Raw genomic sequence first — 19,539 nt, 5'->3', positions numbered from 1 at the left:
CTTAAAATAAAACTACTCCAGTAGAGTACAGATACTTGAAAAAATGTACTGAAGTACAGTAACGAAGTAAAGCTACTCCGTTACCACCACTGACTTCTTTGTACAGACAAAGGAACATAGAACTTACACAGACAATTTTGAAAGACAATCATTTAAAAGCATAAAAAGGGCAAATATATTGACAAATAATGTTTGATGTCTTATATATGCTTGATGTGTTTATTGTAACCTATGACATTTAATCAATGCTTTATAACCTTTTTTTTTTTTTTTTTTTTTTTTAAATAGATAAGGTCATTAACGTGTATGCCAGATACCCGATATTTGAGCTTGAATGAAAGTTTATTTTATGTGTAAAACTGTAGTATGAATGAAAAGTGGGAAGTATGTATGATACTCGCCTTAAGAAACGTTATAGAAATATTAATAAAATCTGGCAAGGATGTTCCCATGTGATAAATTGAAGCATTGTGTTAATTTATGCATGAAGAGGAGCCTTGCATGGCACCACCCTGCAGCCAATATCTGATTGGAACAATGATCTGTGGGACGAACTTACACAGTTTGATCAAAAACCCAATGTCTGAACAGATCGTTGCTCTTTCGTTCTTGCGCGCTTACGTCCTTGTTTTGCGCAATCCAAATTGTGCTTACACAATGCACCATCAAGCAATTGGGTCATTCAAAAGCTCCAAACACTCCGTTGAAACCTCATGACTGCCAAAATCACTTAAGTTATTAGACTTTGGGACTTCATGCAAACCCCATTAACTCTCATCTTCAGAACTGTATGTGTGTGTGCGTGTGTGTATCTGTGTGTCTTAATTTTTTTGTTCCATGTAGTCTATGAAGTAGCTAAAATAAATACTTGTCTTGGGTTGTTTGTTTTATATTTAGTTATTGCTTGGATATTTCTTGCTAGCTAGTTGGTTGTTTTTTATATCACGTAATAACCCGTGGCCAGGGAATAATACAAATATTCAAATTGGGTAAAGTATACTGATGTTAACGTCTCACTGGACAAACAGTTGATAAAGTATAAACTAATCAAATTTTCTAGTATCAATTCAATCAGGTTGATTTTGAATCTTCAGATTTGAAAAACCTGAGCTAAATTTCTTACACTGATGTGTGCAACCCACTTGACATGGTAAGAACCACTGCCGCTGAAGCACTGTACCACCAGCATGAAAGCCCTCGAACAGCATGCTTGTACTCGATCTGTAGATCACTTGATAAGCAGAAGGTCAGCAGCAGAACGATAGAACCTCTCGGCTCTGAAACGAAAAGCTGAATATGCGCTGCATCTGCTGCCTACTTACACTAACGCTGTGATCAGCGGCAGCTGGATGCAATAATTGCATGGCAATGTGCATTGGCTCATTTAGTTTACACTCAAAGTGGATTGGTCTCTCTAAGCGAGATCCCAATTTGTCAGTCATCTGACGTGATGTCGAGAGTGACCGACTGAAAGGGAACTGTCTTTATCAGTCATTGAATTATTTACTCAACCAGTTTGTTCAAAAACCCAGAATCATTGAGGAACAAAAGTACTGCGTGTAGCGATTTTGCTCTGGCTTTGTTTGGAATACATTTGTGTTGGAGGAGCAAAAATGGAAATATTGTCTTTAAAATGCAAGTTGCTCAGTTCTTGTTTGATTGAACTTTTATTTATAAAGGTATTTTTAATACTGACTCCCTATTCCAATAGGTTTTTTAAAAACTGCCAAAGTCACTATGTTTTTGGATTAGTGGCAGAGACTTAGAACAATCTTTTGAGTGTCAGGTGTTAATTTGTATTGTTAAAAAATAGTTTTAAAAAGAGGGTCATAATGCAAACTTGCTTGTGTGACATTGTGTTAATGCTCATTGTTGTCCACAGCAATGATCTACTGTATGCCATTATGGTTGTATTACATTTACTTCTTTATTTTTCAGTAAGTGCTCATTTGTACAATGGCTTTGTCATTATGTCTATAAATAGACATGATTTCATAAATTGGCATGGCTTCCTGGTAACTTTTTATCACTGCAAGCATGTTAATCGTTAATGTTCTCCAGATGGTGGTTACCATAGCTGTGCGGGCATCAATCCCAATGTCTTCACTTTGTTATCTGGTCAGGATCACAGTGAGCCATTTTAATTCGTGGGGGCAGTTCTTTTAATTGTGCATGAGCAGCATGCAAATCACCATATAGGCTACTCTGCATGTGTTCACCAGTGCACTCAAAAAGTGTGATAAGGTTTGCGCTAGCTATTCCTATATTGAAGCTGATGGTACAGTAAAATGTGCAAACTCTTTGAATTCTATTGAGAAATGCCACTTTTAAAATGCTATGGAGAAAGTTGAACATCATTTAAAAAAAATGCACATAAACTAAAAAGACTGATGAAAAGAGGAGAACTGTTAACGAGAAAGAAAAACAATTGCAATATAAGAAAATTTTAAGTTAGATTAACTTACCATGGCATGTTGAATTAGAACATTCTGTCAAATTATAACCAATCAGTGCCTAAATAATATAAAATACATTATATATCCAAGGGAAAATAAAGTAATTAAGTAGACTTTATTGCAGTTATGTTATCAAGCAACTTTGCATGTGTAGAGCAAACAAACAGACAAATAAACCTTATGAGGAAACGTGACCTTAAAAGTAAAACACTTCACAAAACTATGCCTTAAATTCACAGGTATTTCACCAGCATGCATGTGTCATGTCTTACCACCTTGTGTTCTGGTGCTTCCCAGAAGGTTAAGTTGATCCAAGTTCACTTCTCATGTCCATTTGCGTACTAAATGCACTTTACTGTTAAGTGCTAAACTGTTGAGTCATGGGTATTTTCTTATGTAATTATTCTATTTTTTATTGCAATGAATTCATAAAATAGCACTTGCAATCAAGATCAAGAGTTGTTTAGTTGGACTTTTCCATGAAAGGAAGCTAAAATACTGAGAAGAATCGTGATTAGGCACGTCTGCATGTACCTATTTGTTCTTACTGCAGCATATGTTTGGTCTCTCCTTTTAAATCTTCTCTGCAGCTGTTAATTTTCACTGAAATTATTATTATTATTATTATTATTATTATTATTATTATTATTATTATTATTATTTTTTTTTTTTTTTGTTATTAAAACAATTGAGCTTAATGGCTTGGGGCATGATTATGCTCTTTGTGATTAAACTGCTGCCCTTCATATATGTTTTCTCTGAAATCATTGTCTGTTTTAGCTTTGCATGTTAACAGTGCAGGCAATCTACAGTTAGCAATAATATATATATATATATATATATATATATATATATATATATATATATATATATATATATATATATATATACTTTTTTTCACACACCATCTTTTTTTCTAAAATCCTGCACGCCCACAAAAGATAGATAGATAGATAGATAGATAGATAGATAGATAGATAGATAGATAGATAGAGACAGATAGATTGATATATAGATAGATAGATAGATAGATAGACAGACAGACAGACAGACAGAAAGACATAAATAGATAGATAGATAGATAGATAGATAGATAGATAGATAGATAGATAGATAGATAGATAGATAGATAGATAGATAGATAGATAGATAGATAGATAGATAGATAGATAGATAAAAAATATACACAGCATCATATTTCTTATTCTTTATCACATTTGAGAGCTGTGTGGTTTCCTACTGTATGCGTTGATAATTTTAAAGTTTTTTTTTTTTTTTTTTTTTTTTTTTTTTTTTTTTTTTTTGCACATTGATGTTACTTCCACATATGCAAAATGTGTTTGTATCAGCTACAGTATCAGCGGGTCGATGTCTGTTATAGTGAATCATATACTCAGTAAGCTATAAAAAAAAAAGTTTACATATTTGTATTAAACCATGATTATTATAATATTCAGGGAAGTTTAAAAGTTTGAGACCCTATTCAACCCCCTGTTTAACACTGCAAACAAACAGATTGTTTTAGGATTAAATCAAAGAATGCAAATGTTATAATATTCCAGATTGTGCACTTCTCAGTCTTTAATCTTTCATCTAACAAGTAATATTTGTGATATTGATCACATGAACCTAGATGATCAGATGTTCTTGATTCCTGATAAAGTACAAGATGAATCATTATCAGGTTAGACTTCGAAAATTATGAAATAGAACTATATTTTTTTTGCTTACATTGAACATCTATGGAAAAGTTTTAAGTATCTTCCCACATATTTGGCGTTAACCCGACCACTAGATATGGTGTCAAAACCACAGACTGTGTGGCTAAAATCTGTGTCCCTGTGAAGCTTTATTGTAACAGTTTCAGATGACATTGCAGATGGGCCTTGCTGTTGGCCTGCTCTCATTTTGTTGACACATGCCAAATTCCCTCCATCTCGTCTACATTTGCTTAGACAGACACAGCAGATCTGGTACATTGCATTCTTTCAAACCTGGACTGGCTGGTGCTGAGCTTCAGCTGAGAGATGGCAGAAGTTTGCCCATGTCGGCACTAAATTCGCAGTTTCCTTGCAGAGCAGAAATGTAGGCATGCAAACAGTCACAGTGGAAAAGTCAGCCTTGTTGTGTTTGCAGATTAATTTTGTTTGTGTTTATTTTAGTACAACTATGTGTTGTCGGCAGTCTATCCTAGCAAATTATCAAACATATTTCATCTGAAATACTGGTGTACTTAAGTTTGAATTCAACTCATGCCGCAAGAAAAATAAATAAATTAAATAAATAAATAAATTCAGATTTTTCAAGGTGTGTTTTAGCAAAGCCCAGTGGTGACTGCATGTGGCCGTTCTTGAGGAGCGTGTGTTTTTTTTTTGTTTTTTGTTTTTCTCGCAACCCTCCTATACAAGCCACATTTGTGGAGAATTTGTGATATCGTTGTCACATGCACACAATGACCACTCTTTGTCATAAATTCCTGCAACTGCTTCAGAGTTGCTGTAGGCCTCTTGATAACCTTTATGACTAGTTTCCTTCTGACTCTTTCATCCAGTTTGGAGTGACGTCGTGATCCAGGGAGGGTCTGTGTTGTACCAGATTCCTTCCACTTCTTAATAACAGAATTCACTGTGCCACTAGGCATTGATAAAGCCTTTGTTTGTTTTGTTTTTGTTTTTGTTTTTTTGTATCAATCTTCTGACTTGTGACTGTCCACAGCTTTATCCCGGAGATCTTTTGACAGTACCTTGCCACCCATAGTTAATTGTTTGCTTCAGTTGGACAACCAAGGACTGGAATGCTCCAGGAAAGTTATTTTCATGTTGTGCTTATCAAAATGTCCACAGCTGACTGCTGTTGAAAGTCAAATGGCTTTGCATGCCATTGAGAAGGTGATTAGCTATACCTGACTGAGTTTTTTTTTTTTTTTTTTTTATTATCACACACACACACACACACACACACACACACACACACACACACACACACACACACACACACACACACACACATATATATAATGTAACTGTAGAAACCACTGTAGTCCCAGACACTATATTTATAATGCAGTATTTTTTGTCTGGAAGATTTTTTGAAATATTGGAATATATGTGTTGGTCAAAGTAACTATCAATCCTTGTGTGGTTCAGACTTTTGAATCAAGGTCTAAATGCAAAACTAATTAAATTATTGATAACTTGTTTTCTCTAAATGATTCATTTAACAGGAATTTTGGAGTTCAGCATTTACTGGCAAGTTTCATTATTTACTGGTGTTGTATATTTCAACGATACAAACAAATGCTACATTGGTGTTACAAAATGTTATTAAAGTATTTTCAAGCTTAAATCATATGAATGCTTGGTAAAAAAAGTTACTAATACAGCATGAATTTTGAGCCAATATCTGCCCCTATGTAAATAAACACAGGCCCTCAGTGTAGAAACAGTTTGATATGTACTTAGGGGGTGGGGAGGAGAGTCGTAAAGTAGTAGTGGTGATAGGCTGTGAGGGGCTGACCTTTCGTTTACGATACATTTATTGTATAAGGGAAAAATTGCCAGAGTTTCGAAATGCCAAGCTGCCCTCATCCACAGAGATAGAGGAGATTACCTGAGGCCGACTGCTTCTCCCAGCTGCCCAGGCAGGCACACTCAATAGCGTATTTATGGATACAATCACTTTTTATTATTCTTATTTGTTTATTTTTGCTGATGAAGTATATAAATGAATATATTAATTTATATTAATGAAAAACTCGAATTAGAGTCATCCCTTGTCAGGCCTGGCAAACTATCATAACACCACAAACAAAATCGCTCATGTGGCTGTCTTCCTCTTTCCAGTCGGATTCTTTGGGAAGCATATTAAACCACAGTGGCTCACAAATGAAATTGACAGCTGAGTAAATCTGACTCAGAGCTGCGGGAGAACTCATGCAGCAAAGCACCACGTAGGAGCATCACTTCTTAAACTTCTAGAGGCTCTGGTCATGATAAGCATGTACCGAGCTCCCACTGAGCAGCATATTACAGGATTGCTGTCTCTCTGCTGGCCGGCTCGAGTTTTTTCTTTCTCTAGTCGTTGTCTCTATAGGCGGATGTGTCAACCTATTTCAATCCAGGCCGAAGCTTATCGAAATGCATACCATTTCCTGTCTTAATATGTGATTTAGTTTTAGCCAGATTTCAAATGATTTCATCTGTTTCCTGAAAATGTGAATGCGCAAAATGCTCAGAGGTGCTCAAAACTGTCTGGAGCATGAATTATTAAATCTTAATTCCATTAATAATAATAATAATAATAATAATAATAATAATAATAATAATAATAATAATAATAATTAAATAAATACATAAATAAATAAATAAATAAATAAATAAATACATAATTTTTTTAATCAACATTAAATACTTATTTTTCTGTCTAAACGTAAATTATTTTATTGTAAAGGTTTGGGGTTAATATATTTTTATTTATTTATTGAAAGTTATAGAAAGGACACATTAGATTGATTAGTAGTGACAATAAAGACATTTATAATGTTGTAAATGATTTATGTTTCAAATAAATATTGTTGCTCTTTTGAACTTTTTATTCACAAAATCCTGAAAAAACAAACATAATTTCCAATAAACAAAAATAAAATATTACGCATTATGTTTCTCATTGATAATAATAAGAAATGTTTCTTGCACAGCAAATCTGCATTTTAGAATGATTTCTGAAAGATCACGTGACACTGAAGACAGATTCTGAAAATGCAGATTTGCATCACAGCAATTACAGTCACGGTCACATTTAATCCTTCACACACACACACACACACACACACACACACACACACACACATATATATATATATATATATATATATATATTATATATATATATATATAAATATAACACACACACACACACACACACACACATATATATATATATATATATATATATATATATATATATATATATATATAGATATCTATTGTGTGTGTGTGTGTGTGTGTGTGTGCGTGTGTGTGTATACACAACACACACCTGACTAAAAGCAATAAAAAAAAAATAAAAAAAACTCTTTGACCCCTTTTTTTTTTTTTTTCTAAAGACAAACACAGTTTGACATTTTTAATCAATCTTGCACAAACATTATGGAATGTGTGTCTTCCATTTGGACAACCATGTGTGTGTGCCAATAAAACACAGCTCTGACAAGAACATTAGAACTTTGATTGTCTTTTGTACAATAAATTCATATCTGAAGTGATGCCTTCCAGCGCACAGAATCAGAAGAGATCACATGACCTCATAATGTCTTATTTTCAGCTATTCACCAAGCTTTACAATATTGAAGGACCACAGCTGAACAATACACACAATTGTCATGTTCTTTTTTTTTCTTTTTTTTTTTTCTCTTTCTGGGTCCAAGCCCAGTAGGCCACAATGTGACTGCAACTGCTATCTTTGTGGTTAATATAAACTGTGCAATATTTGAGGAGGCACAAGTCTCAACTGAAACAGATGAGCCACAGTGGAACTGTTGTTGCCAACTGTGGAAAGGACAGTAGTATCCCCTGCTGCCTCCTGTAGTCATCTCTGACTATGCATCTATATATATATACCATATATACTATAACCATCTTTCATTTATAATCATGTTTTTCTCTCATTCTTTTTCCATTAAAGATGGTAAAACCCTTATAAAATACCATAAATCTATTATTTTCATCTCTATCTAAAAACCCTTGCCACTCAAACACATTCAGCTTTCCTAATGAATGCGAGCGTCTCCCATGCCTGAAGGCTTAGTACCCTTTCAGACTACATGAAAGATAAACAGCTTTAATCATCGCATGTGTACATATGTAGATAGTTCAAAGCCATTTTTGCCACTAGACTCCAAAGTTCTTCACGGTAATCCCCAGTAGACATTCCCCCAACCACACTCATCCACTGCAGGCGACGTTCCACAGTGTCATCTCTTCTATCTCATTACCCTATTACAACAGACTGCCTGTCAATCAACTTGTTTGCCAGCTGAAGGGATGTACTTTATTAGATTGCTGTATGATTGACGGGAACGAGGAGCAAGGGTCAAAAGAAAGCTGTAAAACATGTGGAATGAAGGCTACATTCTCTGTTTTTCCTATTGGGAGGAAGGCTATTAACAGAAAATAACCAAAACAGAAGAATGGGTGCTTTGGAATCTTGCCATTGGTCTTTTTTTTATTATTATTTTTTTTACTTCTTAACCCACTGTGTTTTTACATGCAAATTGCAAACCAGAGGAATGAAGATGCAGTACCGGGATCCTTTACATATATTGCATCTCATTACTCACTAATAAGGCAAGAAAAGGTATAACATTTAAATAACTGAACAATAATTGTTGGTTCCCACTCTTGTTAGGCAGTAAGTTTATGGTGAAATAAACAAACAAGCAAAAAAAAAAAAAAAAAAAAACACTGCACATATTGAGCACTGACATAAAATGCGGATTAAATTAAGGCATATTCAACCAACCCAAGTAACAAAACTGTGTACATAACAAACAACATTTATGTTTCATTTTTTTATTTTTATTTTTTCATGCACCACCACTATTTGTATTTTTTCTTCTTGTTGCTAGTTGAAAATAGGTAGTTGTTTAACATATCAAAGATGGAAACTTGAGAAAGGCAGACACAAAAACCAGAACAACCCCCATATTCACAGAGCAAAGGCTGTCACTTCACACTAAACACCCAGACTTAAAGTGTTTACCCCATACCTTGGTATAAACAGAAATATACAAAATATGAACAAGTGCAACATTGCTGCCCAGCTTATAACTGAGCGAAGCCCCTGGGGGATCTTTGCTGTTTTACTTCTTGTTGAGGCGGGAATTTCTTGTGATTTTTGGCTCTCTATAAGCAATAAGCTTCAATAATTTTCCAGACTATTAGAAAGTGCAAACAATCACTTTTACTTTTCTTTCACGTTTATCCAACAGATGTTGTTTTAGGCTCCGAAATGTTATATAAGGCTGAAATGAGCTCTGTGTTCTACAATGTGAATATTAAAACATGGTTTTAAAGTAACGCAGACACACACACACACACACACACACACACACACACACACACACACACACACACACACACACACACAATGTAATTAACTTTATAATCTCTTTGTAGCATGATTGGGTCAAGTTTTCACAATACGCCAAATTATATTTCTCAGGGTGAGTTTATTTTTTTTTTCTTTACAGACAAATAGAGTCTTGTCTATAAAAAGATGTATTTATGATGGCTTTTCTGCACATGCACCATTAAAAACAAAAAAATAAAAAAAATAACATTCTGTTGTTTTGGATGTCAGAAACAATAGTTTATAATTTAATAAAATGTAATGTAAATGTAAAGTATACAACAACTTTCCTGATCTGATATTTATGAAAAATATGCTTGTCCTTGTTTTAGTTAAATTATTTTGTTACATTATTAAGTTAATCATTAGTGTGTTCACATATCATCAACATACAGTATGCATTTTAGTTGATGTTACATAAAAAAAAAAAAAAAAAAAAAAAAAAAAAAAAAAAAAAAAACTATTCTCCAATAGATTACCCCAAACAATCCAACAAACAAGTACAGAGAAAAACACATTTATTCAACTGGATTTTTTGACAGAAATCAGTTTCTGAGACAAATGGTGACAAAATCACCTTTTACCAGCTTACCCTATTTCCCCTTTATCACATCATGCGTACCATGGATTAAAATATAAAGCAAATATTAATTAAAAAAATCTATCCATGTTATGAGCTACATCTCACTTATTTCTGCCAGATGAGGGCGCCGTGTTTGATCTTATTTTTTTTTTATCTTCATGGTTCAACATTAAAATGTGGACACAACAGACGCTTCATCTGTATCCGCTATTTTCCTATTTCATCTTCAAGGTTTAATCATAACTGCTCCCAATTGCGGATCATGCCCGGCATAACGTCAATTAAACACATGCATGAGCACAAATCAATGTTCAGGTTATTGGAAAGACATAAGAAGTCGATAAAACGGCGCACCTGTTGTCTATCAATAATGAATTACCATCCCTGGCGAACTGTCAAACTATAAAGATGTATTGCTGTGCGCGCAACAGCTCAAGCTAATGTGTGTGACTTTGCCGCAGTTTCTGAATGCGGTGCCGTGTAGCCACGCAATCTTAGAATTGTAAAATAAAGAAAATAAAGAATCCCACGCGTTAAATCCTCCTGCTGCTGCCAGGCAACCAGGCGCGTACAAACTGGCCGTGATCCAGCTAGAGATTACGCGTCACCATTTCCAGAGATCCCTCAACAAAAAACACACGAGAAAGAGAGGTCTGTAGTGTTCACTATTGAGTGTTTCAGAGACATTTGAAGTTAAATGTTGCTCTTCAATATGTTCTACCTGTCATTCGCCCTCCCTTCTCCCTCTCTCTCTCTCTCTCTAACACACTCGCGCACGCGCGCGAGTAATATAAATATTGTAAAATAAAGAATAAATTATATATATATATATATATATATATATATATATATATATATATATATATATATATATATATATATATTATATGCGCTGCTGTCAGGAAATCTGTTACGCGCGCTCGAACTGGCCGGGATCCAACTAAGGATTACGCGTCACCATTTCCAGCTATCCCTCAACGAAAGACACTGGCAGAGCGCGTTATATGTTCACTAGTGAGTGTTTGATGGGTGACTGAAGTTGAATTTTGTTCCTTAATATTTTCGCCCCACTCTCTCTCTCTCTCTCTCCCTCTCTCCCTCCCTCTCTCCCTCTCTCTCTCTCCCTCTCTCTCTCTCTGCATCTCTGCATTTTCTCTCATCCGGCTTCACCGTGTGGGAAGCTCAATGCAGCAACAAAACCAACATACTTAGAAGAGGACGAGGTGGAATAGTTGGTTTATAAGACTGGTCTTATTACACGGACGAGGACTGCACCAACAATGCTTTTTTTGTTTTGATGATGTGGTGTAGGTTGTCATCTCTTTTTCGAGCATTTTACTCAGCTGAATTATTAATTTCTTCGTCGGTCTGACATCAGAGCTCGTAGTTTTTTTTTTGTTTTTTTTTTTTTTTTTTCTTCTTCTTTTTTTTTGATATCTGAATATTCATAATAAAAACGGCAGGAATTAACTGGAGTCGATTTCCGATTTACGGTAATCGGGCTGAGCCGCGACGAGCGATGGATTGTTGCGATTAATTTATTAAGATCTGTATCAGTGTTTTTTTTTTTTTTTTTTTTTTCTTCCTGAACTGTTGAGAGAACTGTCCGTTCAAATTGCGTCTAAACTGATGTTCAGTTCTTTTAACGGAAGAATGTTGGACTTGTTTTGTATCCGATTTCACCACTTGCTATATTATCATTTTAATTTTGGTTTTGAAACGAATACATTTTTCAGTGCAAATACGCTGCGTCGTGTTTGAGATGCCTCAAAAGAGCTCAGTAACCTTGGGATTTTATGACAGAATATATGTTTTGTACAAGTGGAGCCTGACGAGAGAGGCTGAGACTGAAATCTGAACCTAACTGTATGGGAATAGTCCCTCTCTTGGCGCTCTCAGTGTCCGGTGTTATCTGAAAAGAAGGACATATTAACATTGCCGGTGAGTGTTAAATTATTATCTTTTTATACATATAAGGTCATAATCTATCTGCACTGTATTTTAAATAACGTCTTTGTTGAAGGTGATGATACTGTCTTCTGTATGCCATGGATAGACCCCCACCACACACACACACACACACACACACACACACTCACTTTCAATTCACTGAAACACAAGAAATACGCTGATGCATACAGTAGATTCATTGCGGTGTTAGTCTCAATACGTTTGTGTATTAAAACTCTAATTTTTTAGGATTGAAATGCTGGTACATACAGATTAATTTATTTTCAGTGTAGGCTAATATATTATGTTTTATTATGATTTGAATACAGAAGGGAATTTGCAGGTTTTTTTTGTGGTTATTTGTGTGTTTTTAGGGATTTTTGATGTAAGTTGTTGTAATTTGTTGTGATTATCTATGGGAAACAGGCATGTGTTTTGATTGTTTGTTTGTTTCCCCCCTCTAAGGTTACTAAATGGTTTACTGGGGGATTTGTAAAAGGCAAAATGCTGCTGCTTGTTCTGTTGGCCTTTTCCATATCGGGTACATTTTGTGACTCGGATTCGGACCTCAGAGCTGAAACCTGCAGCGCTTGCTCCTGCATGTCCATCGAGAACGTCCTCTATGTGAACTGTGAGAAAATAACTGTGTACAGACCTACTCAGCTGCAACCGCCAGTGTCCAGCCTCTACCATTTGAATTTCCAGAACAACCTTTTGTACATCCTTTACCCCAACTCTTTTGTGAATTTCACACACGCAGTCTCACTCCAGCTGGGGAACAACAAACTCCAGAACATTGAGGGAGGGGCCTTTGTGGGGCTTAGTGCATTGAAACAGTTGCACTTAAATAACAATGAGTTAAAAGAGCTCCGTGCTGACACATTCCGAGGGATCGAGAACTTGGAATACCTCCAGGCTGACTACAATTTAATCAAGTTCATTGAGAAAGGAGCCTTCAACAAATTACATAAACTGAAGGTTCTCATTTTAAATGACAATCTGATTCAAAGCCTACCTGAGAACATTTTCCGATTCGCCTCCCTTACTCACTTGGACATAAGAGGAAATAGGATACAGAAGCTTCCTTATCTTGGAGTTCTGGAGCACATTGGGCGGATAGTGGAACTGCAGTTGGATGATAACCCATGGAATTGCACTTGTGATTTGTTGCCTTTGAAAGCCTGGTTGGAGAATATGCCCTATAATATTTTCATTGGAGAGGCTATTTGTGAGACCCCAAGTGACCTGTATGGAAGACTCTTAAAGGAGACTAATAAGCAGGAGCTGTGCCCCATGGGGACAGGAAGTGACTTTGATGTACGGATGCCCCCCTCCCAGCCTGAGGGTGGGCTAACCATGTCTAACGTGGCACCTTCAACCATTGCACCTTTAGTGACCAAAGCACCCAAAACTACCAATCCCTCCAAAATATATGTCAATGGGATTGTCGCTGGTACCCCAGCTGGTAAAACTGGCCAAATTGTGTCCTATCAAACGCGAATCCCTCCCCTCTCCTGCCCCCAGCCCTGCACATGCAAAGCTCACCCTTCTGACTTTGGCATTATTGTCAGCTGTCAAGAAAGAAACATTCAGAGTCTAGCAGATCTTATACCTAAACCACCAAATGCCAAGAAATTGCACCTTAGTGGTAATTACATCAGAGATATCCGTCCCACTGACTTCCAAGGGTTTGAAGGTTTAGATTTATTACATTTGGGCAGCAATCAAATATCCACCGTCCAAAAAAGTGTGTTCGCAAATCTTACCAACCTCCGTAGGCTATACCTAAATGGAAATCAGCTGGAGCAGCTGCACCCTGAAATGTTTATCGGGCTTAGTAACCTCCAATATCTCTATTTGGAGTACAATACCATAAAGGAGGTGCTAGCCGGGACATTTGACTCCATGCCAAATTTGCAGCTCTTGTACCTGAATAACAATGTGCTCAGAAGCCTGCCTGCTTACATCTTTGCAGGCGTTTCTCTTGCCAGATTGAATCTAAAGAACAACCACTTCATGACTCTGCCTGTGAGTGGCGTCCTAGACCAGCTCAAATCTCTCACTCAGATAGACCTGGATGGGAACCCTTGGGAATGCTCCTGCGATTTAGTGGCTTTGAAACTCTGGCTCGAAAAGCTGAATGAAGGGGTCGCTGCCAAAGGGGTCAAGTGTGTGTCTCCAGTGCAATTCTCCAACATTGAGCTGAGGGAGCTGAAAAATGAGATCATGTGCCCGAAGCTCATAGCCAGGCCTCCTTTCATCCTGACCAGTGCCACCCCTGTCCTCACATCGCTGTCACCTGCTGGAGTTGGCAAGGCACCCCCCAGTGGTCCTGTGCCCTTGTCTATTATGATATTGAGTATACTGGTAGTTTTGATCCTCACTGTCTTTGTGGCCTTCTGCCTGCTGGTCTTTGTGTTGAGACGGAACAAAAAGCCAGCGGGAAGACAGGAGGGACTCGGCAACCAGGAGTGCGGCTCCATGCCTCTCCAGATCAGGAGGCACAATCACAAATCTAACAAGAAGGATGACCTGGATGGGGAGACCTTCATCACACAGAACATCGAGCACATGAGCAAAGTTCACACATGTGGAATTAGAGACTCAGGGTCGGGCTTCGAATTTGTAGATTCAGAGAGACAGAAAATGATGTTACACAACAGTGCCGACAAAGACAAGGACTCTCTACCCCTGGACCCCAGGAACAGATTAAGCACCATTGACGAGCTGGATGAGTTCTTACCACGACGAGACAGCATGTTCCTCCACAGCTACTTGGAGAGCAAAAAGGATTTCAACAGTATAGGGGTGAGTGGCTTTGAGATCCGTTACCCCGAGAAACCACATGACAAAAAAATGAAAAAATCATTAATAGGGGGCAACCACAGTAAGATAGTGATTGAGCAGCGTAAAAGTGATTATTATGAACTAAAGGCAAAAATGGGGACCCCAGACTACCTTCAAGTACTAGAGGAACAGACAGCCCTCAGTAAATTCTAGTACATCATCTTCACCTGCCCCGTAATGACAAAAGTGCCTTAAGACAAATCTTAATGACCAATGGAATACCCGACACGTTTCATTAAACAAAACATAACTCCCTTAGAATCGTTGGCTGTGTTAAAATTATATACAATTTTTATGTTGTGATGCCATTAAGAGTTAAGAATCACATCAGTCAGTATCCATAAAAAAAAAAAAAAACTTTTAGTTTGCTGCTATTGATTATGAATTCCATTAAATTCCACTGACCTTTGTTTTTACCAAATGATTGGGTCATAAAACAGTGTTGAGTGTACTTCATTTTGACCCTTCTTCATTGTGTTTGGTTGGAAGTATTTTTAGGCATCTTGGGATGACAAAATCAAATGGAGTGGAAGAAATGCAAGTTGGCAAATGCTTGAAAGCGGTGGAATACCCCAGACTCCCCTCTCTTGGATTATATTTTGCCACTTTTGGGGACATGAAACTCTTGGATTTGATTATATATGAAGGTACTGACAGCCAACGTCCTTACATTTTGGATTATTCCAATTACCTGTAAAGAGCCATTTGATATCGTTCTACTGAAATGTGATTCTTCTTGAAGTGTTTGGTTATGGCACATGACAGGACATTCATGTACTCAAGAGAAACTAAAGAGCTGCTTGCCATGTAAGCGTATCTGGATTTATTTTGTAAGTCAACATTATTTGTATTTGTGAGGCAGTTGTGTAAATTACAACAGTCAACAATTTAATCCAACAGTCTCATCAAGAAAAACATTCAAGAAAAATACGGAAAATCAAAAAAAAAAAAAAAAAAAAAACATTGATGACCACTGTCACCTGTCAATTCGTAGTTTAACGTCATATTTAATTTATTTTTCTATGCAGAATTATTTAAAGACTATTGGTACTATTTAACAATTTCAAGGGACATTTTGAATGCTACAAGTGATACAGTCTCTTAGTTCGAGCTCTGAATCTAAAATTCTCTTCTGACCTGAATTACATTCTGAATTCTGCTGGTGGCTGACCGACAGAGGCATACAGATGACGGTGATGTCATTTTCACTGTCACGTTGCACGAGGTGAGGCCTCCTAGCATATCACGTCTAACAGTTTGCTTATTCTTATATCCCAGAGCAACTTGTAAAAGGTTTCTTATTAACAATATGCAACCAAATAAGTGTGCATTAACGTGATATGATTCTGGATAGTGCAAATGCATTGTGGGAATAAAGTGCTAATTGGCTGTAATTTATTGTACTTGCGGAGAGGACTGTGTTTTATCGACTGTGAGACTTATGAACCTTATGAAAAGGCTACAGCTTTGATCAGAATCATATCACTTTTCATGTGCAATATTATTATGCTCAATCATGTTAGCTTAAAATCTTTGTTTTCTGTTCAAATTATTATTACAGAAAGAGAGAGCTTAATTTTTTTAAAGAAAAGGCTTAATTTCATTCAGTCTTTATTTAAAATATTAAGTTAATGATTGTTTAAAATAGAATGTACCATGAGAGATAAAATAAATACAATTTTATATCAGTCATGAGAAATCTGTATATTGGTTATTAATTTCATTGTGCAACCCTGTTGAGGTCAAGGTATTAAAATCCAATCTAATTTGCTGTCTTTTCTTTCTTTCTGTTTTTTTTTTTTTTTTTTTTTTTTTTTTTTTTATGTTTTGTTGATCGTTAAAGTTGCTTCTCAAATAAAAAGCCCTGAATGCTCTTACAGACAATTTGGTAAATTACAGTAAGTGTCTTGTAGATTTTTAATTTACTAAAGCAGTTAAACACTCATTCTTGCTCGCTGGTATATGGTTCAGGTCTTACCTTCTCTAGTTTCAAAAATAGATTAATCTAAGATGCTGATGGTCACATGAGAGAACCATACATTTTAGTTGAATTGCCTGTTATTGATGTTGTGTGTGTGAGAGAGAAATGTGAGCAGAAAAAAAAAAAAAAAAAAAAAAAACACCAACAACAACAACGAAAAGCTTGTTTCCATTTGATGATAGCAGGATCGTGCTTTAGAGATGCTCTTGACAGTCTTTCTCGTTTATACTTCATTTAAAACATGAAGTACTGAATCCGAAACATCATGCATGATGCACTGCATGTCTAAAATAAAATTTTGGCGTGTTAGGCCAACATGTGCAAAGGTTTATGGAGAAACCACCACTTGTGCAAATGTGTGATGGGGGATTTTTCTTCACAATGATGAATTCTATTCTGGATCCTGTCTGCACTGACATGTTAAGATTTAGTATTTGAGCAGCATTTTAAGGATCTTTTTTTTTTTTTTTTTTTTTTTGCAAGGTTTTGATCTTTGTGAAAAGGGACGATTTGGGGCAATTGTAATGTATGAGAAAAAAAAAGTTTTGACTTTATAACACTTTTATTTGTATTTTTTTTCATCTGTAATTTGAAGTTTTGATGTCTTTAAACCTAATTTAAACTGATATGTTTATTTTATCTTCGGTTACTAGTTTAAAGTTGAATGACATATGAATGACAGGTGCTAATACTAAGTGTATTTTATCATGATGTGTGGTTTGTGACATTTATTATATTTACAATACATTATACACTAAATATATTAATGGCTTGCACACTTTAGAATTTGCAGCTGATGCCAGCTCATGTTTTCTTAACAACCATGTTTATAGCTGAACTGAAAGAATGAGTCTCTACAACATACAGTGAACATTAAAGTACCTTTGATCTTCTGAATATCAAAAAAAAAAAAAAAAACTTTTAATTTGCCCCAGATCGCCCCTAATTAAGTATTTTAGGTATCATCCTTTTTGCAGATAAAGAAACCAAGATTGCTGAATTGCTCACATTCCTTGATTGATAAACCACCACCACTATTTAGTCTGTTTTGTTTTGAAGACATTATCTTGTTCTGCTGAGATGTGTGTGTGTGTGTGTGTGTGTGCGTGTGTTCATGTTCATGAATTCAGTGTACTGTGCCTTAAAGGAAAATATTATACCTCTGTGGTAGTATGTGGCATTTTTAAGTGTAAAACTGTAAGCGCACTTTGATATTTAAAGATGGATGGTTTACAGTAAAGCTCTCTTTAGAAAGACCAAGCTTAAGGGAGTTGTTAAACTTTTTTTGTGTTGTTTCCATGTAAATGAGACTTCCCAGTGCACTAATTAATGATTGTATTGGGGCCCTGCACAACTGTGAATTTGTGACTCATACTAGATAATGTTTCCTTGACAACCACGCTTTTGACAGTGTTGGATATAGCTGCATTAAATGAGCCAGGGAGAAAAGTCATTGGTCCATGGCTGAACACAAGCGCTTCAGTATTAAACAGTTTGTGTGAACGGCATCGTCTCTCTCTTTCCTCGTCACCTGTTTCTGCTCTATTTGACGCAGAAGTGTTTAGCTGCAGTAACATGCACAGTGCCGACGGCAATACTGAATGTTCAGATGTAGTCCTTTTTCATTACAGTCACAAACGATAAGCTCAGCGGACCTGATGCACCATTTCTCTGGCAATTTGGACATATTGAACCCTTGGAACTTGTAATTGAAGTGGATATGTCCAGATGCAGGTGTTTTTATGGTCTGAAACCGGCTGGTGCATATGAGCATACAGGCTTCTCTGGGGCAGATGCAGTGGCAGCCGTTTTCGGAGATGTAGAGGACAGCTGTGGAAAAACGGCCTGTTTTGTAGTTTTGGCTTGGCATCCTTTTTCAATTTGATTTGAAGGAAGTAAACAAATCACTGCCGCCTGTTCTTGGTGACAAGTTTTCACAGAGAGTTTTTGTGACAGGAACATCAGGGACGATACAAAAATGCTTTACGGCTCTCTTAAAAATGTGACATGAGACATGACAGTAGCACAACAGTGATGTTTCACGTGAGTTGAAGAGGGTGTTTCAGAGTAAGGGCACAACTGCGTGAGTGTGTGCATGTCTGTTTTACAGACTGTACTGTTGAAGGAAGTCTTGCATCAGGGAGAAAAGAGAGGAAGCAACAATATTGCAAGCCTATTTCTTTCATTTTTTTTCTTTTTTTTTTAATTTACAGATATTAATTATCTAAAGACTAAATTAAATAAAAAAATTTCCCTGTTCTTATTGCAGGTGAAAAAAAAAAAAAAAAAAAAAATCATAATCTTTCAATAAATTATAATAACCCCCTCTGCTTTTTAAACACGTTTTTTCTGCTAATAAAATAATATTATCTAATGATATACAGTACATAGCCAAACATGATATCTATTTCATTATCACTTCCTGAGCTATTTTCCGCTAAAATTTGTTTCACATAAACACAAAATGCATTTTAAATGCTGTTTCATGTTGTCTTTAAAGATCTCATAAAATATAAACCACTTCGCACACCAAAGTTTTTTTTATTTTCTTTGCAATAAAGAACTCCATACATAAATATGAGGTTATATGAAAA

The 19,539-nt window shown here is 36.0% G+C and overlaps 1 protein-coding gene across 2 annotated transcripts; it reads left to right on the top strand.

The window, feature by feature from the left end:
• Window positions 1–11,619: 11,619 nt before the first annotated feature.
• LOC109066905 (SLIT and NTRK-like protein 4) lies at window positions 11,620–16,763 on the top strand. 2 transcript variants are annotated; one of them, XM_019083919.2, is made up of 3 exons: window positions 11,620–12,108; window positions 12,583–14,925; window positions 15,454–16,762. In XM_019083919.2, the coding sequence occupies exons 2-3, from the start codon at window positions 12,622–12,624 to the stop codon at window positions 15,460–15,462; spliced, it is 2,313 nt and encodes a 770-aa protein (XP_018939464.2). In that variant the 5' UTR covers window positions 11,620–12,108; window positions 12,583–12,621; the 3' UTR covers window positions 15,463–16,762. The 2 variants fall into 2 exon arrangements, with proteins under 2 accessions (XP_018939464.2, XP_042625672.1); XM_042769738.1 differs by having other exon boundaries at window positions 12,583–16,763.
• The last annotated feature ends 2,776 nt before the right edge of the window (window positions 16,764–19,539 follow it).

The sequence above is a fragment of the Cyprinus carpio genome, chromosome A14 (assembly GCF_018340385.1).
Source record: "Cyprinus carpio isolate SPL01 chromosome A14, ASM1834038v1, whole genome shotgun sequence".
Taxonomy (NCBI): domain Eukaryota; kingdom Metazoa; phylum Chordata; class Actinopteri; order Cypriniformes; family Cyprinidae; genus Cyprinus; species Cyprinus carpio.
The sequence above is the reverse complement of the archived record's forward strand: the minus strand, read 5'-3'. Positions and strand labels throughout refer to the sequence as shown.